The 27,559-nt window shown below is 34.8% G+C and overlaps 1 protein-coding gene and 1 long non-coding RNA gene across 4 annotated transcripts in view; one reads left to right on the top strand and one right to left on the bottom strand.

Annotated features, from left to right (window-relative positions):
• LOC136029116 (uncharacterized) overlaps positions 1-14,260 on the bottom strand; it is a 76,552-nt gene extending 62,292 nt beyond the window's left edge. The window contains exon 1 of the long non-coding RNA XR_010617976.1: positions 14,122-14,260. This is a non-coding gene — a long non-coding RNA (uncharacterized LOC136029116). The remainder of the gene's footprint in view (positions 1-14,121) is intronic.
• LOC136029114 (uncharacterized) overlaps positions 1-25,619 on the top strand; it is a 55,716-nt gene extending 30,097 nt beyond the window's left edge. For 2 of the 3 annotated variants that reach the window (XM_065707187.1, XM_065707188.1), the window contains exons 5-9: positions 4,291-4,421; positions 5,935-6,112; positions 14,170-14,370; positions 20,024-20,232; positions 25,391-25,619. In XM_065707187.1, the coding sequence (XP_065563259.1) occupies positions 4,291-4,421; positions 5,935-6,112; positions 14,170-14,370; positions 20,024-20,232; positions 25,391-25,529 (858 nt within the window). In that variant the 3' untranslated portion in view covers positions 25,530-25,619. Of the gene's footprint in view, positions 1-4,290; positions 4,422-5,934; positions 6,113-14,169; positions 14,371-20,023; positions 20,233-24,702; positions 25,229-25,390 lie in introns of those variants that run through there. The other variant, XM_065707190.1, reaches the window with a different exon arrangement.
• Positions 25,620-27,559: the final 1,940 nt, after the last annotated feature.

The raw sequence follows: 27,559 nt of genomic DNA, 5'->3' as shown, positions 1-27,559 counted from the left end.
ACACCAAACAAGAGCTAAGAGCTCATATGACACTTGTGACGAGGCGAGAAGAGCTAAGAGCCAAGAGATCATATGGTATGAGCTCTAAAAAAAATTCTATTAATCAATAGATTGATTTAAAAAGGAAAATAAGAGGCTTAATGCCGGTCAAGATTTAAAATAAGAGCTCTGAGTCACAAAGTCCTTCTAAATATCAAAATTCATTAAGATCCGATCACCCACTCGTAAGTTATAAATACCTAATTTTTTCTAATTTTTCCTCTCCCTTTTGCCCCCCAGATGGTCGAATCTGGGAAAACGACTTTATCAAGTCAAATTGTGCAGCTCCCTGACACGCCTACCAATTTTCATCGCCCTAGCACGTCCAGAAGCACTGAACTCGCCAAATCACTGAACCCCTCCCCCCAACTCCCCCAAAGAGAGTGAATCCAGTACGATTCTGTCAATCACATATCAAGGACATTTGTTTATTCTATCCACCAATCTTCATCCTGATTCCTCCACTCCATGTGTTTTTCCAAGATGTCCCCCTCCGACTCCCCCCAATGTCAAAAGATCTGGTTGGGATTTGAAATAAGAGCTCTGAGACATGAATTCCTTCTAAAAATCAAATTTCATTACGATCCGATCATCTATTCGTAAGATAAAAATACCCCAATTTTCTTGTTTTCCAAGAATTCCGGTTTCCCCCTCCAACTCCCCCGAATGTAACAGGATCTGGTCGGAATTTCAAATTAGAACTTTAAAGCACAAGATCCTTCTAAATATCAAATTTCATTTTGATCTGATCACCCTTTCGTAAGTTACAAATACCTCAATTTTAAAAATTACCCCCCCCCCCCCCAATTCCACCAAAGAGAGCAGATCCGGTCCAGTTATGTCACTCAAGTATCTTAGACAGGTTTCTATTCTTCCCATCCAGTTTCATCCTGATCTCACCGCTTTAAGTATTTTCTAAGATTTCCGGTCCCCCCAACTGCCCTCCCCCCAATTACGCTTGATCTGGTTGAGATTTAAAATAAGATATCTGAGTTACGAGGTCCTACTAAATATGAAGTTTCATGAAGATCCGATCACTCCTTCGTAAGTTAAAAATACGTCATTTTTTCTTATTTTTCAGAATTACCCCCCCTCCCCAATTGAGCGGATCCGTTCCAATTATGTAAATCACGTATGCATGACTTCTGCTTATTTTTCCAACCAAGTTTCATCCCAATCCCTCCAATCTAAGCATTTTCCATCATTTTAGGTTTCCCCACCCCAAACTTCCCCCAATGTCACCAGATCCGGTCAGGATTTAAAATAAGAGCTTTGAGATACGATATCCTTCTAAATATCAAATTTCATGGAGATCCAATCACCCGTTCGTAAGTTAAAAATACCACATCTTTTCTAATTTTTCAGAATTAACCCCCCCCCCAACTACCCCAAAGAGAGCGGATCCATTCTGGTTATGTCAATCATGTATCTAAGACTCGTGTTTTTTTTCCACCAAGTTTCATCCCGATCCCTCCACTCTAAGTGTTTTCCATGTTTTAGGTTTCCCCCTCCCAACTCGCCCCCCAATGTCACCAGATCCGGTCGGGTTTAAAATAAGAGCTCTGAGCCACGATATCCTTCGAAATATCAAATTTCATTGAGATCCGATCACCCGTTCGTAAGTTAAAAATCCCTCATTTTTTTCATTTTTCAGAAATACCCCCCCCCCCCAACTACCCCAAAGAGAGTGGATCCGTTCCGTTTATGTCAATCATCTATCTAGGACTTGTGTTTCTATTTCCCACCATGTTTCATCCCGATCCCTCCACTCTAAGTGTTTTCCAAGTTTTAGGTTTCCCCCTCCCAACTCCCCGCCCCCGTCACCTGATCCGCTCTGGATTTAAAATAACAGCTCTAAGACACGATATCCTTCTAAACATCAAATTTCATTGAGATCCGATCACCCGTTCGTAAGTTGAAAATACCTCATTTTTCTAATTTTTAAGAATTACTCCCCCCCCCCTCCAACTACGCCAAAGAGAGCAGATCAGTTCCAATTATGTCAATCATGTGTCTGGGACTTGCGCTTATTTTTCCCATCAAGTTTCATCCCGATCCCTCCGCTCAAAGTGTTTTCCAAGATTTTAGGTTTCCCCCTTCCAACTCACCCTAATGTCATCAGATCCGGTCGGGATTTAAAATAATGGCTCTGAGACACAATATCTTTCCAAACATCAAATTTCATTAAGGTCCAATCACCCGGTCATAAGTTAAAAATACTTCATTCTATTTTTTCCGAATAAACCGGCCCTCCACTCCCCCCCAGATAGTCAAATCGGGAAAACGACTATTTCCAATTTAATCTGGTCCGGTCTCTGATACGCTTGCCAAATTTCATCGTCCTAGCTTACCTGGAAGTGCCTAAAGTAGCAAAACCGGGACTTTAGGTTTCCCCCGTCCAACTCCCCCCGATGTCATCAGATCCGGTCGGGATTTAAAATAAGAGCTCTGAGACACAATATCATTCCAAACATCAAATTTCATTAAGATCCAATCACCCGCTCATAAGTTAAAAATACTTCATTTTTTCTATTTTTTGCGAATTAACCGTCCCCCCACTCCCCCCCAGATGGTCAAATCGGGATAACGACTATTTCTAATTCAATCTGGTCCGGTCCCTGATACGCTTGCGAAATTTCATCGTCCTAGCTTACCTGGAAGTGCCTAAAGTAGCAAAACCGGGACCGACAGACAGACAGACCGACAGAATTCGCGATCGCTATATGTCACTTGGTTAATACCAAGTGCCATAAAAACAAGAAGAACAATAGGGAATTTCTCAAGACAGTGGGAAACAAATTAGAATGAATATTTCGGCCCTATGTCCAAGGGCCGTCCTCAGCAATACAAATAAGAAAAAACAACTTACTGGAGGATAAAATCAATAACACTAAAATGAACAGTTTTTCAAAACAGTCCAAGCATCCTTAACTCAGTGAAGTTCAGCCAGGACTGATAAATAAATTGTGATGAAACGAGGCAATTCTTTGAAATGAAAAAATATGATTTAAAAACACGTTTTTAATGCCATCCTGGCTTTTTTCGCTGCTCATTTCATAGTTCTATTCGTGACAGGTTCGGTGTTAATAGCTATTGGTTTTTTATAATATTTCAGAAGGTCATTTTTAATTAAAATTTCATTTCAATGAATTACCTCGTTTCATCACAATTTATTTATCAGTCCTGGTCGAACTTCGCTGAGGTAAAGATGCTTCTAGTATGGATATCTAATATGGAAAATTTTGCTATTTTTGCCAGAAGAAAGATCACGGATGTGTATTTATTTGTTTTTTTGTTTTGTTTCTTTTTTTCCCAGTGGTGATCGTATTGAAATAATTATTCTAGAAGATCGGGAGAGGGTGCACCCGAACGGAAATTAAAAGTGCTAGTGCCCTTTTTAAATGATCCGAACATTTAAGGGCAAATGGCCCCATCCCTCTTTTTCCCCAAAATTATCTAATCAAAATTTTGAGATAACCATTTTGTTTAGCATAGTTGTAAGATCAAACAACTATTTCTTTAGGGACAAAATAGCATCCCACGGTTTGTGGGTAGAGGCCTGTAAGTTATGAGATTTGCGCATTGTTTACGTATAGTATTTGTTATTGGGAAGCATACAGACATTTTTTGGGTGGAGGGGGATTTATCCTTGGGTTTAAACTTGATGAATTTTGTATATTTGGGATCAGTAAACAAAGCATAACAAATCTGTTGATGTATCTGTTGTTGGCAAAATTTCGTTTTTGAGATTTGCTTTTTGGCTGACTCGCTCCTTACTTACAGTTAATTACCACACACTGTTTGATAGAATTGGATATTTGTTTGACTGACCGTATATCAAACAATGAGCTGTGCAGAAAATGAGCTTGATCCCACTTTTTTTGGGCCGTAATGGAAGAAATTTTATGATGGCTATGGCTAGTATGACAGAATCTGAAAGGTTGTGCATTTTGGTCATCTATCAAGATCCAAGAAAATAGTTGTCTTCAAATAGTGTGGGTAGTTTCTATGAGAAATGATTTAAAGAAAATTGAAACTCCATGCGAGGGGGTAAAGAGTGTAGGTTTTAATAAACTGGGGTAGAAGATTATCTCCCACAATCATGTTTGCCTCAGATAGCTTGGTGTTTCCCCAAGTTGTTATTAGCAGTTTTTTAAAAAATTCTACTTAGGAATATAAAAACATTTTTAGAAGGATTCCATTCTGAAATGACAATGTTCGTTATTTTATAGCTACCCTTTGTATTTTCAGGGAAGAAAGATTGTAAAAGCTCCGGATGATCAGCAATACACAATACAGCAACATTTATATAAAAACGATGATGGTTCTGTATTTAGTGTGCCAATTCCTTTTCCTGCACTGTCTTCAACATATGACCCAAGGTAAGTCCTTTTAAATTGTTTCATATTTGGGTGGAAATACCCAGCATGACAAAATTATAACTATTGTCTCATGGGTTACAGAGAGTAGTCTGCACCTTTTTTTTATCAGAATAGTGGTATTTATATAATAGATATTGCAAAAGCCACAATTCTAATTTTTTGTTCTTCTAAAGAAACAAATAACCATGCCCCCTGATTATCCAAATATATTTAAATGAATACGAATCAGATACAAGTCCTAGATATCTTCAAAACTAACTAAGCTTTAGCTTTGGACTTGAATCGGTACAAAAATGAGTGTTGTGCCAACAAAACAACAACGAGCTAACCCTGGAGACTGAGCCCTTGTAAGCTAAGTTCAAACATCAAAATCCTGGTAGCTTAGTGTGGACAATTCATAAATCTTGAATCAGAAAAAAAACCATCACCCAGTCCTGAACTGACTTAGTCTAAGCATGAGCCAAATCCTGAATCGTTGTAGAAATGTAAAGCAGTCCTGATTTGCAGTAAAAATGAGAGATGTTCGGGATTGGTGAACAACTGACCTAAATTCAAGCCAAAGACCGACAGGATGAAAAATGACTGAAATCCTGTTTTGTTCCAAAATTGAGCTAAGTTCTGATTCGGTGCATACATTAGTTAAGCCATGTATCGACGAATGAGTTAGGCTTGACACATAATTTAGTCGAAAATGTGGCATTTTGGTGACTCGATACGAAAAAAAGTAAGCCCTAAATACATGCAAAAACGAGCTCATGACTTCGAACAGAAAAGAACTACATCAAGAATTATTTTAAAGACACGCTAGGCACTGACTTTGTTGTATAGTGAGCTAAGTCCTAATGTGTGTCAAAACAGGTCAATGAATAAACAATTAGCGGCTTAGTATTTATCTTTACTAAAAGTTGTATAAGGCTGTTTGTTGGAATTCCATCATCTTTATAAAACAGAAGATTTTCAACCCGTATATTTGAATATTTCCCCCGTACCCATCAATATAAGGCATTGTAATACAACTACTGTTACAAAAATTTCATAAAACATCTAAATAGCAAGCCAAAATCTGGATTCTTGCGGAGAAAACCGAAAATATTTAAGATATTATTGTCTTAACCTTTTAAAATGATTATGTTAATTAAAAACGGATATAAATTAATTTTAAACAACTTTTTCCATAAAGAATTTTTTCAATGAAAAGTAAAAAGCTATATTAAACCAAGGACGAGCAAAAAAAAGGATAATGATTTTTCAAGCGTAAAGCTGCCATGAATCACCATCAATAAATAAATGAAGCCCGGAACAAACAAAAATTACAATAAATAATCAAGTCATACCAAAAGCATGTAAAAACTAAGAGGAGTGGGTATACGCCCCCTTTGCCTTTTAAAGATCAGAACAAATTTTGGCATTTACTGAAAAACAAATTACCTTCTGTCTGTCAAATTGAATTTGTATGCACAATATTTAGCGTGTGACTTTCGGAAAAGGTATCTAATATTTTCTTTATCGCCAGGGTTCAATACTTTCCAATCAATAACATCAGAGAAAGATCTAAAGCTGCCATTATGAAGGACAAAGTGGTGGGAATGGTGGCAAGAATGCAGGAAATGGCCAGGCCAGTTGTTGATCCACTTAAAGAAGCTAAGGAAAAGATTTCCTACAACTTAGGAATCCCGGAAAGAATTTCAAGTGTAAGTAGATCGGTTTAATGAAAAGAAAAGTTTCGTGAAAAGTTTTTCCCCGAAATAAAAACTGGCAAAAAAAGCCACCGGATAATTCTCCCGGGACATCTCCACATGCAAAATTGAGTTGGCAAAGAGAATGTAAGACAATTAAAAAAAATCCCCAATAGGAATTCTGTCAACTATCCCCAGTATAAGATTTCCTATGGAAAATTCAACCACCCCCCCCCCGGAAATTTCCCTCCCCAAGAAAGTTTCTCCATATGGAAATACCCTCCAAGCATAAAATCCCCTCTCCCCAGAACGCCTGTATACTTCCAAATTACAAATACTATATGTAAACAATGATTAAATTTCATAAATTACAGGCCTCTCCCCACGGACTGTGGAGGTTATCTTCTCCCTCAGGACATTATTTACTCTTTCAACTATACTGAACAAAATAACTATCTCAAAATTTTTATCAGATAACTTTGGGAAAAAAGGGGCACAAGAGGGGGGCCAGTTGGCCTCAGTCTTTTTGGTCACTTGAAAGGGTATTAGAACTTTTAATTTCTTTTCGAATGCACCCTCTCGCGATCTTCTAGGATTATTATTTCGATACCATCAACCATGGAAAAAAACACGCATTCGTGATCTTTTTTCTGCCAAAAATGGATTTTTGTATATAGGAGTTTTAAACTTCTGCAGTAGGGTTCTCTGGTATGCTAAACCTGATTGTGCGACTTTCATTAAGATTCCTTAAATGTTATGGGTGTTTCTTCCTATTTAAAAGATTCAGCACATTTTCCCAGGCTCGCAACTTTTGATGGGTAAAACCAACCTTGATGAATTTTATACATTTGGAATCAGTATAATAAGCTGTTTTTTTTTATTTATATACAATATCAAAATTTTGTTTTTCATAGTTTGGTCACCATTGAGCCAAGTCGCTCATTACTTACAGTTGGTTACCACAAACCATTTGGTGACTAAGTATAAGATCAGGTGTTATGCTTCAAATTGGTAAGTCCATGGAGACTATGGCATGATGCAATTTAAGGTCTATTTTACAGAATAGATGTAAATGCTTTTTGAGTTTGGGGGAATGGGCAAAAATATTGTTTAATATTTTGTGCTCATTGTTGTGAAATATAGCGGTTTTTCCTAACACAGTTTTGAATTTCGAATTTACAATTACCGGTAAACTCATAATTTGTCACGATAGAAACTGGTCTTAACGATTAAACTTGAAACACAGCTTTTTCTGAATGTATATCCCTAAAAGTGTCATTATATTATGCGGACAACCGCGTGGTTTTAAAGAAAAAATACACGGTTCAACTCATGGTTTCGAGCTAGAGAAAAAATCTAGCAATGAAGAAAATGCACCTTTTTTGTGTAGGGTCCTCTGTTTGGTGAAAGATTTAAGCATGTCCAGTTACAGTTATTTCTGAATATATTTGCCCTTCAATAACTTTTTATTCTTAGAAAGGGCACTAGAAGCTTTAATTTCCAAACAAAAGAGCTCCTTCCGAATTTTCTAAAAGTCTTTCCAAACTTAATACTTTGGTGAAAATAAAAAATACGTTAAGCCCATTTAGCCCATTTTATAGGCGGCGCTATTACACTGCCTATGAACAATTTTTTTCTAATTGCGTGTGTTTCAACCCGATCTGATATATGAATGCACTCTTACAACGAACTGCTGTTCTAACCAAGAAAACAATCAGAGAAAGACCATAAAAAGAGGCACGTTGGATATGATATTGTTTAATCAACAATGCATGCCCTAATCCTAAACCTATTTGTTATAATAAAGTATGTGAAAATTTTAGCCTAAGCATACTTCAGCCACTATGGGTGTCGGTGTTTCTAATAGACAACAAGATCCAAGAGCTCATATGGCACTTGTGACGAGGTCGGAACCTAAAATTCGACTCCGTACTAGAGTTATGGATTTCATCGTCCTAGGTCATTAAGAAGCACCGAATTCGCCGAAGCACTAGAAATCCCTCTAACTCCCCCAAAGAGATCGAATCCGGTCCGCTTATGTCAATCACGTATCTATAACTTGTGCTTATTCTCGAACTCACCAAAGCACTAGAGATCCCCCCAACTCCCCCACAGAGAACATATCCGGTCTGGCTATGTCAATTACGTATCTAGAACTTGTGCTTATTCTTCCCATTAAGTTTCATCCCGATCTCTCCACTCTAAGTGGTTTCCAAGATCCAAGACAACTCCTCCCAAGGTCATTGGATCAGGTCAGGATTTAAAATATGAGCTCTGAGGCATGAGGTTCTTCTAAATATCAAATTTAATTAAGATCCGATCACCCGTTTGTAAGTGAAAAATACCTTATTTTTTCTAATTTTCCCGAATTAACCTTCCCTCTACTCCTCCCCCAGATGGTCGAATGGGGGAAGAGACTATTTCTAATTTAATCTGGTCTGATCCCTGATACGTTTGCCAACTTTCATCGTCCTAGATTATCTGGAAGTGTCCGAACTAGCAAAACCGGGACCGACAGACGGACAGAAATTGCGAAGGCTATATGTCACTTGGTAAATACCAAATGCCATACAAATCTCAACATGAATTATTGAATAGGTTTCCTATTGACAGACTACCAAGATCATAGCCTGTTGGTAAAATGGGTTCTGACTATAACTTACTAGTGTCTTAAACTATTTGATTTCATTTTAACTGTTATTTTTCCTAGTCTCACCTAAATTTTCAATGTCTTATTCATTCTTCGTAAGGTCAGCAAGAAATAATAGTCTGTAGCTTGTCTTTATCGGTTCAAACACGTATATATATATATATATATATATATATATATATATATATATATATATATATATATATATATATATATATATATATATATATATATATATATATATATATATATATATATATATATATATATATATTATATATATATATATATATATATATATATATATATATATATATATATATATATATATATATAAGAATATATATATATATAGATATATATATATGTATATATATATATATATATATATATATATATATATATATATATATATATATATATATATATATATATATATATATATGTATGTATGTATGTATATATATTCTTTAATGATTTTTCAATTACAATGACACATTTTTTCTGTTTTTGATGAAATCCTTCACTAAAATTAAATTGCTAGTCTTTTACATGCATTTTTCAAAAATAAATGGAAAATAGCTTTGGCTATCATCATTTTTATTCTATAAATGCTTTAATTTTTTTCTTTTGACAAGTGTCACGATACAAATTCTTGAAGTCGTGGGGGTCTGTTTTTAATTTGAAGAATGAAATCCACCGACTTAGACGCTGATGTGCTTTATTTAAAAAAAAGATATACCAAACTCGACACAAGGGTTAATTTACCAGGATTTTTGATCAAATATAGTAGAGTTCAACTAAAGAGAATTTAATGGTTGCAGTCTAAGCCCCGCACAATTGTCTGAATGCACTTTGTGTGATTGCTCTAAAATTGTTTCAGAATAATTTTAAACATATAGTATAAGTTACTTTATGTAGGAAGTAGGATGTTGGAGGTGGATTTAGGAAGCTCCAGCTAGTTGCTTCTTTACAATTTGTTATAAAATTGTTTAATTAAAGACTTTATAGAGTAAAAAGCTAACACTATGAAATATTTCCAATATGTCCCTTAATTAGTTTGTGTGAAATTTAAAATGTTTGAATTTAAATGAAATTTATTAAAATGTTTGAAATATAAAATGAAATATAAAATTAGTTTGCGTGAAATTGCTATGAGTGAAGGAATAACACCTCCAAAAATCCGAACAGGTTTTCGAAGTTCTTCTGTCCCACCGCAGGGGGAAAAAAGGCCTAGATGGTAATTGGAGCTGTTGTATTCAGCGATTTTTTATTTAAATAGAAAAAATTTATATTAAATATTAATCTAAATTTTTTATATTAAATATTAAACGATTTTTATATTAAATAAAAAAATATGCGTTTAGAGCAAGTGCATATGAATGATTTCATTCTTGAAACACTCAATTCAATTTTAAAAGCTGCATTAAATTACTCTTGTTTTAAAGTGTTCATTCTTGAAAGATTGCAGAAATGAATACAAACTTTAGCGTTAAAAACAGGGTTGGAAAGAAGCCATTGTCCCTCCCTCCAAAATTTAAGGTAATTTTTGCTCTTTCCTGGCTTTGACTTAAAAAAAAATTCAACTTTTTATTTATTTTTGGATCATTTTTACAATCGTATTCAGGGCTATCCAATCTAACCCTTAGTCATTTAGCTAAAATCCAAGTTTACCGTAATTTTTTTTTCAAGATTAAAAATTCACGTAGGTTTGTGTAATTTATTCAATGAAGTATAAAGTTGCTAAATTTGCAGAGAGCTGCATCAAAATTAATTTTATTTATTTATTACATAAAAAAAACAAGTTTTTTTAACTGAAAGTAAGGAGCGACATTAAAACTTAAAACGAACAGAAATTACTCCGTATATGAAAGGAGATTTTCCTCCTCAACGCCTCGCTCTTTACGCTAAAGTTTGACCCTTTCTCTTAACTCTACTTTTTAAAACAGTAAAAAACTTTAGCGTAAAGAGCGGGGCGTTGAGGAGGAAAAGCCCCTTTCATATACGGAGTAATTTCTGTTCGTTTTAAGTGTTAATGTCGCTCCTTACTTTCAGTTAAAAAAAAATTGTTTTTTTTATTTAATTTCTGGACGTTTTTGAATTGATGCATGTTTTGATCTTGGCTCTCCGCACATTAATTAAAACGAAATTTGAATATTATTTTTTTTGATAAATGGCTTTCTCATAGTTTTAATCGGAAGATCTTAAAAAATAAAGAGCGAGGGAGGAGGCCTAGCTGCCCTTCAACTTTTTGATTACTTAAAAAGCAACTAGAACTTTAAATTTTTTACGAACGTTTTCATTAGTAAAAAATATACGTAACTTACGAATTAACTTACGTAACGAACTTCTATATTCGTATGTTTTTATTGCGTATATGAGGGGGTTCACCCCTTGTCGTTACCTCGTTCTTTACATTAAAGCTTAAATTTTGTCCCAATTCCTTAAGAATGACCCCTGAATCACAAAAACCGTAAAATAAATAGTTGACATTGCTAAAAATACTTTAGCGTAAAGAGCGAGGTATTGCGAGGAGGTAAACCCCTCATATGCGTAATAATTTCTGTTCATTTTAAGTTTTAATGCTGCTCCTTATTTTCAGTAAAAAAAACTTTTCATATTTATTTTTTCATTGTTTTCTTAAATAATGCTAGAAAATCCTGCGCCCCCTTGATTGAAATTCTCTTCTCCCATGACAAATTCCTCCATGGAAAGATCCTCCCACTTACCCCCCCCCCCCTCCTCAACTCTCCCCTCCCCACAGAACCAAAAAAATCTCCCCGAAAACATCTATACACTTCCCAATAACCATTACAATATGCAAACACAGGTCAAAGTTTGTAACTTGCAGCCCCTCCCATGGGGAATGTGGGGGAGTATATCGTCCCCAAAGACATAGTTATTAGGTTTTTCGACTATGGTGAATACAATGGATATCTCAGAATTTTGATCCTGTGACTTTGGGGACAAAATGAGCGTGGGAGGGGATCTAGGTGCCATCTAATTTTTTGGTCGCTTAAAAAGGGCACTAAAACTTTTAATTTCCGTTAGAATGAGCCATATCGCGACATTCTAGGACCGCCGAGTCGATACGATCACCCCTGGAAAAAAAGCAACAAAAAAAAAACAAATGAACACGCATCCGTGGTCTGTCTTTTGGCAAAAAATGTGAAGTTCCACATTTAAGTAGATAGGAGCTTGAAACTTCTATAATGGGGTTCCCTGATACGCTGAATCTGATGGTGTGATTTTCGTTAAAATTGTATGACTTTAAGGAGGTGTTTCCTCTTATTTTCTAAAATGATACAAATTTTCTCAGGCTTGTAACTTTTGATGGGTAAGACTAATCTTGATGAAACTTAAATATTTAAAATCAGCATTAAAATGTGATTCTTTTAATGTAACTATTAGTATCAAAATTCCATTGTTTAGAGTAATAGAAATTACAATGAAAGCGGCTAAGTCCAAATTCGTGAAAAAGTGTTCACCAAAATGGGCCTATGTCTAGTTTTGACGGATAATGAAATTTTTTTTTTCAAGAACAATGCTGGGGAAACAGAGGCTGTCTGTAAAACCTGTTTTTGTGAGACTGTTGGAATCAAACGGTTCGTGGTAACGAACTGTAGTAAGGAGTGACCAGGCTCAATCGTAACCGAAACTCTAAAAAGTGGAATTTTGATACCAATAGTTGCAGCAGAAGAATTGTATTTTAATGCTGATTTTAAATATATAAGTTTCATCAAGTTTAGTCTTACCCATCAAAAGTTACGAGCCTGAGAAAATTTGGCTTATTTGAGAAAATAGCGTCATATATATAGTGCCTAAAAGTCATATAATCTTAACGAAAATCATACCATCATATTCGGCGTATTAGAGAACCCCACTGTAGAAGTTTCAAGCTCCTATCGACGAAAATGTGGATATTGGTATTTTTTGCCAGAAGACAGATCACGGATGCGCGTTTATTTGTTTGTTGTTGTTGTTTTTTTTTCAAGGGGTGATTGTATCGACCCTGTGGTCCTAGAATGTTGCAAGAGGGCTCTTTCTAACGGGAATTAAAAGTTCTAGTGCCCTTTCTAAGTGACAAAAAATTGGGGGGCAGCTAGGCCCCCTCCCACGCTCAGGGAGAAGTTGACGGAGGGGGGGGTTACGTCGGAGTATCTTTCCATTGAGGAATTTGCCATGGGGGAGGAGAATTTCAATGAAGGGAAGGCAGGATTTTCTAGCATTATTTTAAAAAAACAATGAAAAAATAAATATGAAAATTTTTTTCAACTGAAAGTAATGAGCAGCATTAAAACTTAAAACGAACAGAAATTATTACGCATATGAGGGGTTCACCCTCTCGTAATACCTCGCTCTTCACGCTTAAGTATTTTTAGTAATTTCAACTATTTATTCTACGGCCTTTGTGATTCAGGGGTCATTCTTAAGGAATTGGGACAAAATTTAAGCTTTAGTATAAAGACTGAGGTATTGACGAGGGGGTGAATCTCCTCATATACGTAATAAAAACATACGAATATAGAAGTTTGTTACGTAAGTTATTTCGTAAGTTATGTATATTTTTACTAATGAAAACGTTCGTAAGAAAATTAAAAGTTATAGTTGCCGTTTTAAGTAATGAACAAATTGGAGGATAACTAGGCCTATTCCCCCCATTCTTTTTTCTCAAAATCTTCCGATTAAAACTATGAGAAAGCCATTTATCCAAAAAAAATTAATATGCAAATATCGTTTTAATTATTTATGTGCGGAGAGCCAAAATCAAAACACGCATTAATTCAAAAACGTTCAGAAATTAAATAAAAAAAAACAAGTTTCTTTTTTAACTGAAAGTAAGGAGCGAGATTAAAACTTAAAACGAACAGAAATTACTCCTTATAAGTAAGGGGATTTTCCTCCTCAACGCCCCGCTCTTTACGCTAAAGTTTTTACTGTTTTAAAAAGTAAAGTTAGGAGAAAGAGTACCTATCCTAAGTAACTACCCTAAAAAATGTATTTTTAAGACCTCCTTCAATAGCTGGTTATGGTTAAGCAATACTGTTTAACTCAAAGTATTACTGGGTAAAGAGTTTATTACAATTACTGATGAAGTCGAACTATCCAACCATTTCTCATTTTTTCTGTCTGTTTTAGACCCTGCTTTAAAACCGTCTTAGGAAGAAAATGTAAGACCAATTTGCTGGCCTATGTAAATCAATCATAATTTTGCTTTCTATTATATAAACGGTCCGGATTAGCCTAAAATTATTGCGGCTAGAGCAGTTGAACGGTGCACAAGTGTGAATGGAGCTTTAGCCAGCACTTGAGAAAGAAGTCTTAAAATTACCTGACTGCACGAATAGTGTTGGTAGTTTTTAATTTGTTATACCTTTTGCATAGCTATGTGCTCAAAGTCCCCCTCTTGTATGTATTATAGTTCCAAAGCCGAATTTCAAAAGCATCCAGTGATCCTAAAACTGCTGCACTTGCTGGAGGAGCAGCTGCCTTCCTAGGAACAGTTGGTGCTGGTTTACTTATAAGTGGATCTGCTGCAGGAAGAGCATCTCGAAAACTGAAAGAAAAATCTAAAAATGTAGCTAGAAATTTGACAAAACGTGCAATAGACGAAGATCAAGAAGTGAGTTTTCTGTTTTATACTATTTTATACTGTTTACTGTTTTTGAAGGGTAACTAGCCCCCCCCCCATTCTTTTGTCTCAAAACCTTCCGATTAAAACTTTGAGAAGGCCATTTATCCAAAAAAAAAAAATTAATATGCAAATTTCGTTTCAATTATTTAATTATTATTTAATTATTAAAACCAAATAACAGACAGGAAAGTAGAATTGGCTAGTCGAGAAGTCTAGTGGGCTTAATTACTTACTTAGCCTCTTGTGATTATTACTGTGACTATACTTAGTCACACCTCCCTTAGTTTTGTGTTTCTGGCTATGCCGCTAATGTTACACATATGCATTCTTAACATGAAAAGAAAAGGAAGACTAGCTTGGAAACGAGAATATGTCATAAGAGTTTATTTATCTAAAGTGTTTATCTATTATCATACTATTTACCGAAGACTATTAGCGTGTAAAGCCTGTATTGAGCAAACGTCTTGAAAAACCCTTTCAAACGTCTTGAAAAAACCAAACGTCTTGAGCAAACGTCTTGAACTCTACCATCAGTGGTGCCTAACTGGGCCTTATAAAAGATATATTGTTATTCTAATTAACACGTTCAGATACCCAAAAAATAAAATAAAATCAGAATCTGAGAATAATGAAAATTGCATTGGAAAATTCATGTACGTAATCTTTTTTTTTGTATTTTACCTTGCCTACACCATGAGCTGGAGTCTTCCAAGATTTCATCCTGGTTATGCTTCAGGTAATATATTATTGGCAAAAAGAGAGTTAAAGCTATCTACCACTGCATGAGTAGTAAGAACAGGGTTAAGAGGAATCGATTATCCATGAGAATGAAAGAGTATTTTGTATTCAATAGATATTAGCATATAACTAAAAAACTACTTATTCACATATGCATTCAAAAGAGTATAAGACACTGGTAAGAAAGGACACTGAGTCAATATCTTAAATTAAAACAGCTGATGTCATCTAACAAAATACAGTAAAATTGTTGGTTATTTGCAAAAATGCCCATCTTATTTTTCTATTTATTTGTGTATTTATGTTTTGCTTAAGGATGGTTCAAAACTGGCCAAAATAGACATGATTTATAAATTTTGTTCAACTAGACTGTCTTCCGCAAATTAACATGGCCCCGAGTATTTCAAAAATCTGAAAAATAATTAAAAAGCAAAAGAATCTAGCAAAAGTGTCTGTCCATTTTCAAAACTCCTGTGTTCAAAAGTTTAAAACCTAATGTGTCTTTGTCGCTTTACTGGAAATGATTTATATTACAAATATTTGTTTTTTACTTATTATAACATTGCAAATAAACATAAAAATTAAAGTGGAATTAAATTTTGAAGTGATGAGGCTTAAGAAATTAATATCATTATATATCAAATATTCAGTTTATTTTACTAGTTCTATCCAAGACTGTTCACGACAAACATAGTTTTACAACAGACAAGAGTTTGAATACTGCCCCCTTCCTTAGCTGTAAAAGTCTAAAGCCTACTCCGTCATTGGCACTTTACTGAAATGAATTATATTTCAAGTATTTTCTTTCCCAGTTGTTACAGCATTGAAAATGTAAAAAAAAAAAAAAAAAAATACAGCGAAATAAAATCTTGAACTGATTATCTTTCAACAATTGATATCATTTTATGTCAAATATTCAGTTTGATTTTATTTGTACTTTCCAGGACTGTTCAAGACAGATATAGTTTACAGTTAAGCACCAATTACGCATTAGATTTTAGACTGTTACAGTGAGAGGAGGCGAAACCCGAGCTCTTGTTTGCAGTGATTTTTGCTCGTTTAAAGCTTGATTTGAATCTACCAAGCTAAAAACTACCAACAGTCAGTATCGATAAATAAATGAAACCCGAAACGAACAGAAAATGTAATAAATAACCGAGTGAAACTCAAAACGAGCAGAAATTATCATGAGTAGGGCTCAAAACCCATATGCCTTCCCAAGGCCGGAATGTAATTTGCCCTTTACTGCAAAAATTAAATATTTCACTTTTTTAACTTTAATAAATCAAATATTATTAACATTTTAATTAATAAATATCGGTATATGTATATTAAACTGACAATGCACATTCATTTGTATTTTTTTCAGTAAAGTCCAAATTATATACTGCCCTTGGGAAGGTATAGGGGTTTTGAGCCCTACTCGTGTTAATTTCTGCTCGTATTCAGTTTGACTCGGTTATTTATTGTAATTTCTGTTAATTTTGTGTTTCGTTTATTTATCGATGCTGAGTTGTAGAAGTTTCACGCTTGGTACATTATTTGATTTGATTTTTCCTCATTTTTGGTTTAATGGAGTTCTTTACTTTTCTTTGAAAAACTCATTTTGTGGATAATATTTTTTAATTAATTCAATAGAAAGCTAATGATGGAAGGGGGATCAGATGGGTAACGTGCCGAAGTTATGCATCCATTTCTTAGGTATGATTATATGGTGACTCAATTGTAAGGACATAAACAGGCAACCAAGGGAAAGTTTTGGGCAGAGTTGAAAGGCAGTTAAGTAGCTTAAGCAAAAGCCTGTAGGCTTTAGTGACGTAGACAGAAGCCTGAGCTCAAACATTTATTTTTATTTATTTGCCTGGTCCCTCACATAAGATTGGTCCCTTCCGTAGAAGCTTGATAAGAAATTGCCAAGATTCGCTTGGAATTTGTTAGGTAATTGTCTGCAGCCAAGGAGACAGTTAACTCTTACGACCTAGATGCTATGAGGCTTCAAAGTTTCATAGTTCATAGAATCCTTGATTTTTGAATCTTCTAAGCGTTTCTATGTCGTGTATCATGAGGGCCAGCAGTCAAAATTTTTCCCAGAAATTATTTTGGATGCAGCCATGAATCAAACAAATCCGGATGCTACCGTGCGAAAGGTATGTGGGGATTGGAATTGCATGCCATTTAAGATTCCAGCTAACCTAAGCAGTTCAGCGCAAAGGAACAAACAACTTTGAAAAGCATTATTGTCATGTTCAGTTGGCCCGACGTGTTTTCCCAATAAGTTGCAAGCTAATTGGTGAACGAAAACCCACCTACTTCTCTTTTGCTGAAAGGCTCATTGTCGCCAGTGGTGCTGGACGGACCCACCTGGGTTCTCAATTCATACAGGTTGAAAATTTATTAATAATCCCAGTTCAAACAAGCTACCATATGCATAACCACCTGCAAGAAAGTTAGTAATTTGAGGAGCAAGGGGGATGTAAGAGCGACTTGTGGCCCATTTCACTTCCGAAATCATACACATTGACAATCTTTGCGTGATTTCACTTTACAGAAGGTGAACATGTCTATCTTTCTAGTAAAAAATAGTTGGAGATAGGGAGTCGTATTGGAGGTACCTAAAGCCCACTTTGCGCCTCATATTTTGCTGGTGAAAAATTATTTCACGATTCCATTTTTTTAAGGTTGCTATCTACCTATATTTCTATTAAAATACTGTCACTGCGGAATGCCTATGTGTGCGGCCTGGACTTGGCTCGTTTTTACATCGAATTAAAACTTCGATCGCTTTTCTACCAAGTTAAGACTTGGCTTTTTCTGGTGGATAGTGAAAATTTCATTTTATTTTTTCTGATGGCTGCCATAACAATGATAGACAGTTTACCTGTCTGGATTTCAAAGCAGGTTCTCCTGTCTCAAACCAACTTTCTAATATCACTACTAGCTTAGAAGCCAAAAATAAGATCTAACTTCTGTAGCAATGAGAGAACTGTTCGTGTTTAGGATGTCAATTCTAGGAGTCTAGTTGTGTACCATTCCTCTGCCATAGTCCAGAACACAAAATATAATACAATAAACTTAACCAAAATCCCAAATAGCGACGGGTAGTAAAAGTAGAGGGCGTCTGACAAAACAAGAAAATAAATAAATAAATGAGCATTGAAGACGCCTTGGCGGAGGTTCTTGCCAACGTATCTGCTTTTATCATTTTCATTTTTTTCTATCCATCAGCTTATATTACCCTCGTTTTTCTTGTCTGTTTAATTTTATTATTTATTTATTGTTATTATGTTTTTCTTGTTTAGTCATTCGTCATGTATAGCCAGCGTTGTTTTAGACAGTATAGATGGCATCAAGGTCGGATCAATTAGAAGATCCTCTGCTTTCAGGATCCCTAATTTTTTCTACTTACAATTCAAGGAGGATATTTTGGCAATGGAAATAGGGATCCATTGCACATCTTAATTACTTTTTGATTTCATTCTAACTTTAATCTCGAACTGCTGTCTACCTGCTTCTTTGCTAGAGCACAGCTTTTCACTCGAAGGCAGAGATAGGACTAAAAGACAAAAAACTCTCAGCGGAACAACTTGTGATAGCTCTCTTTGATATATACCTCAGAATTTCCTTCACCTCATACTCTGTTGACTCTGTAGGCATGCGATTACAAACGATCCTTTTTGGCTCCAGCTAAGAATAACACAGAAACTGATACTATATCATATAAGAGGCATTGATATCGCCTGATACCAAAACTTTCTATAAGAATCGCAAGGGTTAAACACGCACCACTTCTCAGAGTAAGAGAAAATTGATAGCAAAAGAAAACAAGACAAAAAAATAAACAAATGCTAAAAGTGACACAACTGGAGTTTCAAAAAGGGCGAAAATGTCACTCTTGTTGAAAATGATTCAAGAAAATGTGTTCAATATGTATCATTGGAGGGCTAAGGATGGAGCCTTTCTGCCAAGTTACTTCCATCATTCCCAGCCCCCCAGAGCTATGACTATAGTCATTTTGTATCTTAGGATTCTGATCATAAATCTGAGGCTAATCTTGCAATACATACGTTAAAATAAAAGCACTTTAATTTTTTCTCTTTTTTTGTATTGGTGTTCATACTATACGTATTTGAAATCTGAGTCATAAAATTTTTTTTAATCTCTATGATTTGATTACACAAAGTCCTTTCTCATTTTTCCTTGCCAAATAAGTCATTCTTATGCCCTTAACCCTTCCGATTTCTACACTCCCCCCCCCGCTTTTACATATGTCTAATGATTTGATGTTTATTTTTGAAAATCCTAAATATTCTAAAATGACATACTGAATCACAATAGCTGTTCTTGGTCAAAATACAAAATTAACACTATTCTAAATCAAGACGTTTTTTTTTTATTTCAGTGTATCGTTTGGAATGGGAGCCTGGGGCCTGTGCCGAAAAGAGAGGATTAGAAAAATATCCTTTTTTGTTCTTATATACATATATATAAAAAAACACACTTTACGTGTGGGACCTTTTGACCTTGAGTTGGGAGTTTAAAAGTATTCTGCCTTTGTTACTATTCAGACCTATTGTGGCTGCAATATCAGATGTCAGCACTAATAGTTCTTTAAGTTCAATTTATAATATTGTGTGCTGTATTTCATTTCTGGTCTGTAGTTTTTGTGAGTTTTTATTATTTAGATTTTTAATTTTAAAAAATATAGAACTTAGATATCAGATCAGAGCTTTTTATTGTTCTTGCATTTTTTGTATTTCTATTAAACTCTGATTATTTGCTATAAATGAAACAGTTTAGCACTTCATGTAAGTGGGATTAAGAAAGTCTTACCAGAATGGAGCTAAATTATAAGGTTAAGTTCCTGATTTTCAAAGAATAATCCAGTTTGCTTTGTTAATTTCAGCTTCTCAGTCAATTGACAGTTTTTGACGAGTACCTGGCTAAGCTTGATGTATCAGAACAAGAATTTATTAAAGCTGTTCATAGAGATAACTTTGTTAAAGCCGTCGAAGGCCCTTGTGGTAAAACTGTTATGTGCCAAAGACTAGCAGAAGATCCATCAAGAAAACGTTTTCAAGCCTTTAGAAGTCGAGCTGCTTTAGTTTCTGTATTGTGAGTATTGTCTTTCAAATTTCCATTTTCTTTCAGAAGTTCACCGAAGCCCTTTTATATCTTTTCATTTTTACCAGTCCTATTGACACACAAATGTTGCAATTAGCATCTACATTTATTCTTTGTTTTGTAGCTTAATAACTTTGAACACTCAGAGTAAACTTAAAGCAGAAAAATGGAATACAAATTAAGAGAATTTATCATTTCAGACAAATGGCGTTGAAATCTCCTATTTCTACCTGGGACCCTTTCTATTTGCTCCTTTAACTGTAAGTAGTGTTCGTCAGAGTTGCTAGTATCTCCGTCAGTCATCAACAGGGGCATATACAGCTGTAACTGATACCCTGAACTTTTTAGTCACTTTTTAGTCAGTATTCTATTATTAATACCTTCCCAGCCTGAACAAGACTTATCAGCTTTCTTATTCATCATGAGCCCTACTCCCTGTCTATGTACCCCATCCTTCTTGCCTGAGTACAAAAATACCATATTACCTAATTTCAAGCTTCCTAACCCTGGTATATGAGTTTCTGAAACTTCCAAAGTCCAGTTCGAATCATCTGAATTCGTCATTCATAATTTCAATACGATAATTCCAATTTTCCGAGATTCCAAGTACGAATTTTCATGTTCTTTAAATCAATGAAATTATTTTGGTCTCAGGAAAAGCAATGATCCCGGATACCAGTGTATGACGGCGATCAACTTATCTTCTCAAGTCTACACCGAAATGCTTAAGTCTACTTCGAAACGGACAGCAAGAAATCCCTGGGACCTCCAGTATGAATGCAATCCTGGGCCCATCTTGGTCACAACGGAGTTTTCAGCACTTGGTGATGCTCTTCTATCGACAAGAGTCGAAATCCTGCACAGACTATATGCACAGATATATTCATGCTAACAAATATTATGCTACTACGAGGAGGCGGCCCAGAGTAGATAAATTAACAAAGAAAAGGTTTTTCAGCCCGAACACGCCCGTCAAAACAAACCAAGCCCAGAAGAATTATCCATTGATCAGAATCCCTGGCGAATGCTGTGTCGTTTACTAGGCTATAATTTCTTCGAGAGGCGCCACTCCTCAAGTGGGAATAGGGTTAACCACAAGATCCCCAGACTTGTAGGCATCCTAAAAGGGTCGAGGCAGTCCTTTTCAAAGGCCGTTGTCCATAGATCTGGATCTTACGCCCTTCCGGAGTTGTCCTCCTATGGAGGATTCTCCCACGATGGTGTTCTGCGTCACTATGCAATTTAACCCGTTACTGGGAGAAGGTTTGTAACTCATAGGACATATAGACACGTCGGTGGGCCCTGTTGAGTGTACATTTTAGGGGCTTTCTTTGACCTCTACCTGTATTTATAGTAGGTCAACTATGGACCCCCAGGGACAAGTTCCCACCTTGATCCGTGCCTTCTATGGAGGTACCCTATATACCTGTAGTGTGTTCCCCTATCGCCACTTGGGGACACACTTGGTGGCCTGGGGGAGGCCCCTAAAGAGCAGTAGACTCAGTTTAGTAGCCTTACTACTTCTCTTACTGTCCAGCACTGCCAATGCTTTGGGAAAGATTTGAATTTGCTTTAGTTTTTCATCAGATCTCAATGAAAAGTCTTTCAAATCAGGCAACTCTGCAACCTTGTTCTCATTGAAGAAACAATTTGAATAAAAGAAGAAAGCTGTGCTGAACTTTTGATATTCTTTGTTAAGGTCATATCTTTTATACTTTTACTAGCCCTGTTATAACAAAGAGTACGATTATTATATTTGAAAATAGACATTAATGGGCAATTCAATAATCCTTGTTGTTCTATCTTATTTATATCATGTACTGCAAATTTACCCTAACTCCCTATATATATTCTGGGTATCGGTTTACTTTAAAAAATCGCTGGGCAAGCCGCCAAGGTGGTATAACAGTTTTAGTATATGCAGATATCTCTTTTCAATACCTTGTAAATCTTCTCACGAAGAAACGTTTTTTTGAAGTACTTGTGACTGAGAATATTCTCTGGAAAATAGATTTAGTCTTTTGCGCAGTATACCAACCGCCTTCTTCTCCAGGCCTCATGATTTTCGTAGAACCCATATTTCGTTTATGAAGATACTATCCTTTTGAAGATTTCAACAATGACTTTCTTGAAGCGTCAAATGTCTTCTTGCTTTTCTGTTTTTTTTTTTGTTTTTGTTTTTTTTTGTTTTTTTTTTCTACCTACTTGCCTGATACCTACGAGAATTTTACCTAGTTTTGCTTTTCTCATTAATAACATTATTAAATCTCTACCAGTTCATACAACTGTTTTAAGTAATTAATTGATCCTACTGCGTCCTGGAATTTTGATATCAGTAAAGAAAAGCAATATTTTATTTCAAAAGAAGTTAATAACTTGAATCTTTTCATCGTTTTGCGAGGGATGGAGAAGTTTATTACATTTATTATTTGTTTTGTGATGTGCATTATTAAATAGTGTTTCATGCTCTTGCTTGGCTTACAACAAACTTAATATTATTAATAATAATATTAGCATTAAATAGCATAAGTTATTTTGACTTCCACCCATCAACTTTGTTTTTTTTTTCAATTTTATTATTAATACTCTTAACCTATTTGTTTTCTTCGAAACTTACCAAGGGCTTACACACACCGTATTTATGATATTTGCCTAGTTAACAAACCTACCAAGCAACGAGCAATAATAGGGTGCAGAATAACCAATATCTTGGCTAATATTCAGATACCAATATCGCAAATTACTACAAGGATTTTCAAACGTTCGGCTAGTAACTCGGTTGTGATAATTCAAAGTTCGACGCATGCCATTTCAAGTTTGATAATTCAAAGTTCGACGCATGCCGAAAGTAAATTATGTATGTATCCCGGGTAAAAGCAGAGAAATCGAGTGGTGCAGTCAGAATTGCCCTATCTTGTACTGTTACGAAGATAAAAAGATGCATACACCTCAAGTATTGTTTGCCTCTTTTTTATCAGGTCTTGTAGCAATCCGTAATGACACCAGAGAGTTATCTTATGGAACTATGGTATGGGGACTTGGCAGGCGTCTCCTTTCTTGTCAAGGAAAAATAAGATATACGCCATTAAATAGAATAATTTTGAATTCACTTAGAATACTTGAATTTAATTTATACCACTGAAAAGAGCATAAGTAAGTTAGTTTAAAATAAGTACCCTTCATCCCCGTTAGCCGCATCCCTCACAGCAACCCCAACCGACAAAATTCTTTCTGTTTTTGGCTCTACTAAAAAGTTAAAAAAAATGGCATATGTTGGACTTTTAATTGTCACAACAAAACTGACTTCATTCGTATTCTACTACTTTGTACGGATACTTTCCTTTCGTTTTCTTGTCTTTCCTATACTTTCCTGTCTTATTCAAAGAATCATGATTGCTCCCTTTGTATAGCCTAGTAAAGAACGAATTCTGGCCCATAGTAGCCAAAAGTTTAAAAACTCGTTAAAAAATTATTATCCCAAGTAACCTAATGTTAAAACTTCATTGCGAAAAAAATGCGTGTCGTGAATAAGCGAAAAAATGTGAAAATTTGCGAATTTCAAAAAACAGGCGAAAACTCCTGAAATGCTGTCAGATCAAAATGAATAAATACCCAATTGGAATCATCATAGCTGAAAATCCCATTCAGAAGTACCACAGCCCCCATTTTGCTCAACAAGAAAAATCAGTTCTTTGTACCGGACGCAGTCATGTATCACTTTTTTTCTTCCCTTTTTCTGTCACCAAGAGCTGGGTGCTGAATCATCACAGAGAGAATTTTATGCAGATATATATATATATATATATATATATATATATATATATATATATATATATATATATATATATATATATATATATATATATATATATATATATATATATATATATATATATATATATGTATATATATATATATATATATATATATATATATATATATATATATATATATATATATATATATATATATATATATATATATATATTTAAAAAAGCGTTTAACTAAATTGGTAATGAGGAAAATTGTCATTTATAGCTGATTAAGGAATGATGATTATTATCCCAATTAGTTTTAATGGTAAAATGCTCTCTCTAAACAAATTTATGAAATTTTCAGGACATAGTTTGAAACCCCAAACATAGCATTGGATCGAAACCAAAAGTAAAGTATTTATTTTAAAAGAATTTACTCATCATGATGATTCTAAATACATCAATGCATAAAGACAATAAAATATTTAATTTATTAAACTTTAAAAAGTTATAAGCCTGGGAATATTGGCATGATAGGGAGAAACACCCCCAAAAAGGGAGGAATTTAGTGAAAATTACATCATAAAGTTAAGAATATAAGGTAACAATATAAAAAAGGTTATGGGTCCTGTCTGAAGAACCAAAATTTCACATTTTTCCAATTTGTTTCTGTTTTCCTGATTCTTCTTTTTTTTTTTTTTTTTAGAAAAGTGCAGGGAGCTCGTGACAACCCATACTGTAAGTCTTCTATCATAAATCAGTAATTATTTGGACAAAAGCTAACAGATTCAGTAATTTTAACACTATATCTTCTATATACTTAACCATTAAATACGAAACGGATTTGTAGGAATTTGACAGTGAAGAAATTAGTTTTTTTTTGTCAATTAACAGTCCTTATTGTCTGGCTCCTACAATTTATACCCAGTTCTAATGGTTCTAGTCAGGTGGTAGGGGTAATATTCTGCCTAGAATAAACTCAAAATAAAGCAAAACCATTTGATATAAGGAAGTAGACCCCTTCTTATATTACCAGTTGTGCCCTCACCCAAAAGTTTCTTGTTGGAGCCATAGGTGTATCAAATATACAAGTGGCATCAGTAGGGGGCTTCGGGATATAGATTCTTCCATCCCGAAACGTGGAAATTATACAAACTTTTTTATTATACTTCATTAATAAACTGGTTGCTGAAATACATTACGCGTGTCTAGAAACCACACCCCCCCTCTCTGAGACCCTTTCAAATGGAATTTGAAACCCTATATTCTCCCTGTCACGACCGCGAGGTATTTTGAGAAGATAATGTCTTATTATGTTGACTTTATTCACATGTTTTATTCCATTTATTGTCAACAGCTAGGTAATAGCTTAAAGAATCTTAATATCCTTTCAGTCTTGAAGAAAATGAAGCAGAGGCCCTCCAAGAGACTGTGGAAAGCGTAATTTATTCAGCCGAAAAAAACAACTGCTCAGTTTTTCATTGTGACGATTACGAAAGCCAAACGAACCAACAAGTAATATCCCCTCGGTGATAATCGCCACCTTAAGTCCATTATATTGATTATATTTATTTATGTTTCGCATATAATTAACTTAAATATAATAAAAAGCTATTAGTTTTCCTCAGTCTGGTTAATTTCTTCGTGCTCAGGCAAAAATTAAGTAAGAAAAAAAGGAAAGTCAATGATATGAAGGTGCGGAAGCAATTGAATAGCTTAAAGTACCAAGAACAATAAAAATGAAGTCTGACTGCTTGAATTGGCTATTTGGACATTTACACAGCCATATATATCGTAAAAGTAAGAAAAAATTAGGAATTCATTTTTTTAATTGAGAAGACCTCTATGTGCAGTTATACAGCTTTGATAGTAGCGGAAGCCCATTTAAAAAGTAGAAACAACGATGAAAAATCCGCAAAAAATAAGCTATAAACCAATCGTATCAAACAGCTTAAGCAAGTATAGCTTTCCTTTGAAAGTGTAGTTGATTTTGGGAATCAAAAGATTGTTCATGTTAGAATTTTTAAAGACACAAGGCTTTGTCAGATTTAACAGATTGATTTTGTTTATTTGTTTCCATGATTTAAGTGACAACACTGACAAGAATGTGATACTGTCCTAAAAACTTCATAGTATTAGAAACAGCCAGAAGAAAAAATCTGAGAAAAGTGTATTTTTCAAGCAAAAATAACATATCCTTTTTCCTTTAAAACAGCGGCTGTCAACTTAGTACCGAGCGATGTTTTATAGTATTTTGATGCCAATAGTTACATCAAAGGAATCGCATTTTTATGCTGATTTTCAATATATAAGTTTCATCAAGTTTATTCTTACCCATCAAAAGTTACGAACCTGAGAAAATGTCCCTTATTTTTGGAAATAAGGGGAAATACCCACTAAAAGTCATAGAATCTTAACGAAAAACACACGATCAGATTCAGCATTTCAAAGAATCTTACTGTAGAAGTTTCAATCTCCTATCTAAAAACAGGGGAATTTTGTATTTTTGCCAGAAGACAGGTCACAGATGCGTGTCTATTTGTTTGTTTTTTCTCAGGGGTGATCGTGTTGACCCAGTGGTCCTAGAACGTCGCGAGATGACTAATTCTAACGAAAATCAAAAGTTCTAGTGCCCTTTATAAGTGACCACAAAATTGGAGGGCACATAGGCCCCCTTCTACGCTTATTTTCCCCAAAGTCACCGGATCAAAATTTTGAGATAGCCATTTTTTCAGAAGAGTCGAAAAATCTAATAATTATGTCTTTCGGGACGACTTAATCCACAGTCCCTGGGGGAGGGGCTGCAAGTTACAAACTTTGACAATTGTTTACATATAGTAATGGTTATTGGGAAGTGAACAGACGCTTTCATGGGGACTTTTTCACGTTGAGGGGGGGGGGAGGAGTACGTGGGAGGATCATTCCATGGAGGAATTTATTATGAGGGAAGAGAATTTCCATAAAGGGGGGTGCAGGATTTTCTAGTATTATTTATAAAAAAACAATAAGAGAATAAATTTAAAAAGTTTTTCAACTGGAAGTAAGGAGCAGTATTAAAACTTAAAACGAACAGAAATTATTTCGTATATGAAAGGGGTTGTCCCCTCCTCAACGCTTCGCTATTACGCTAAAGCATTTTAGTAATTTCAACTATTTATTCTACGGCCTTTGTGATTCCCAATTCTTAAAGAATTGGGACACGATTCAAGCTTTGGTGTAAAGAGCGAGGCATTGACGAGGAGGCCAACCCCCTCATATAAGTAATAAAAATATACAAATATCGTACGTTACGAATATTTATTACTAATAAAAACATTCATAAAAAATAAAAAGTTTTAGTTGCCTTTTTAAGTAGTCAAAAAATGGAGGGTAACTAGGCCTCCTGCTGCAACCCTTTTTTTCAAAATCGTCCGATCAAAGCTATGAGAAAGCCAGTTAGCCAAAAAAAACTGATATGCAAATTTCGATTTAATTATTCATGTGCGGTGAGCCAAAATCAAAGCATGCATTAATTCAGAAACGTTCAGAAATAAAATAAAATAACAACAAGTTTTTTCAAGTGA

This window comes from Artemia franciscana, chromosome 7, assembly GCF_032884065.1.
Source record: "Artemia franciscana chromosome 7, ASM3288406v1, whole genome shotgun sequence".
Classification (NCBI taxonomy): Eukaryota; Metazoa; Arthropoda; class Branchiopoda; order Anostraca; family Artemiidae; genus Artemia; species Artemia franciscana.
Note: the sequence above shows the minus strand (reverse complement) of the source record. Positions and strands in the feature narration are given on the sequence as shown.